Below are 998 nucleotides of genomic sequence, written 5' to 3'. Positions count from 1 at the left end.
CACACACACACACCCGCACCCCCCCACACACACACACACACACCACACACACCACACCGCCCCCCCCCCCCACACACACAAACACACCAACCCCCGAGGGGCTGTTGCCAGCGGGGATTGATTTGGGGTGCGGGAAGTATCCTATGAAACGGCTACAGGCTGCTATCACTTTGCTCTTACTTCCCCGTATTCGAGAAGGGGCAGGGGAGGGGGCAGTGGCACGTGGGGAGCGGGCGACAACGGACGCTTGCGCAGGTCCATCGCGCCGTGTTGGGCTTGGAGCGACGGCAGCAGCACTCAAGCCTCCAACCTGCAAGCCCAGCGCCCAGCAGCTTTCACAACCCCAGCCGCAGCCTGCTGGTACCCCCCTCCTACCCTATCCTGCTCGCAACCGCCTGATCACCCCTCTGTCCCCCCTCCCGCACCCGCTGCTCAGCGAAAACCAGCTCACCGGCACGCTGAGCCCCGGCTTTAGCGCGGCCTGGCGGGTGATGGAGGACCTGGAGCTGAACAAGAACGCCTTCACGGGGCCGCTGCCCGCGTCCTGGGGCTCCTTCTCAAAGCTGACAACGCTTTGGCTTAGCACCAACAAGCTCCAGGGCAGCATTCCCGCCTCCTGGGGCGCGCTGGGCGCGGTGCCCATCACCACCCTGGTCCTTAAAGAGAATGCTGGCTTGGTGGGCTGCCTGCCGCGGGGCCTTGAGAGGTTCCAAGGCAACACTGACGTCTGCCAGGGCACGGGCCTGAAGTGCTCAGTCTGCTAGTTGTGGGGTGCACGTTGCTGGCTACCCATGAACTGGGAGCCTGCGGTTGAGCTGGTTGCTTGCTAGCCCGATGCACAGCGGCCCTGCATGCTTGGTTTGATACTGTTATGGCAACGCATATGCACGCGACTGCAACGCAGTCCCTGCATGCTGTTTCATCAGCCGACAGGCTAGAGGGGGGGAGCTGACCTGGAGTGCATGTCATGCGGCTGCTACGGGCCTGGCTTTGCCGCA

General features: G+C 63.6%; 1 protein-coding gene across 1 annotated transcript; it reads left to right on the top strand.

The window, feature by feature from the left end:
• Nucleotides 1–491: 491 nt before the first annotated feature.
• MNEG_14885 (hypothetical protein) lies at nt 492–748 on the top strand (the record flags this gene model as incomplete). Its single annotated transcript, XM_014036644.1, has 1 exon — nt 492–748. A coding segment is annotated over one exon (257 nt), but the record flags the coding sequence as incomplete, so codon positions are not given.
• Between the last annotated feature and the right edge of the window lie 250 nt (nt 749–998).

Source organism: Monoraphidium neglectum (assembly GCF_000611645.1).
Source record: "Monoraphidium neglectum strain SAG 48.87 unplaced genomic scaffold scaffold04850, whole genome shotgun sequence".
NCBI lineage: Eukaryota > Viridiplantae > Chlorophyta > Chlorophyceae > Sphaeropleales > Selenastraceae > Monoraphidium > Monoraphidium neglectum.
Note: the sequence above shows the minus strand (reverse complement) of the source record. Positions and strands in the feature narration are given on the sequence as shown.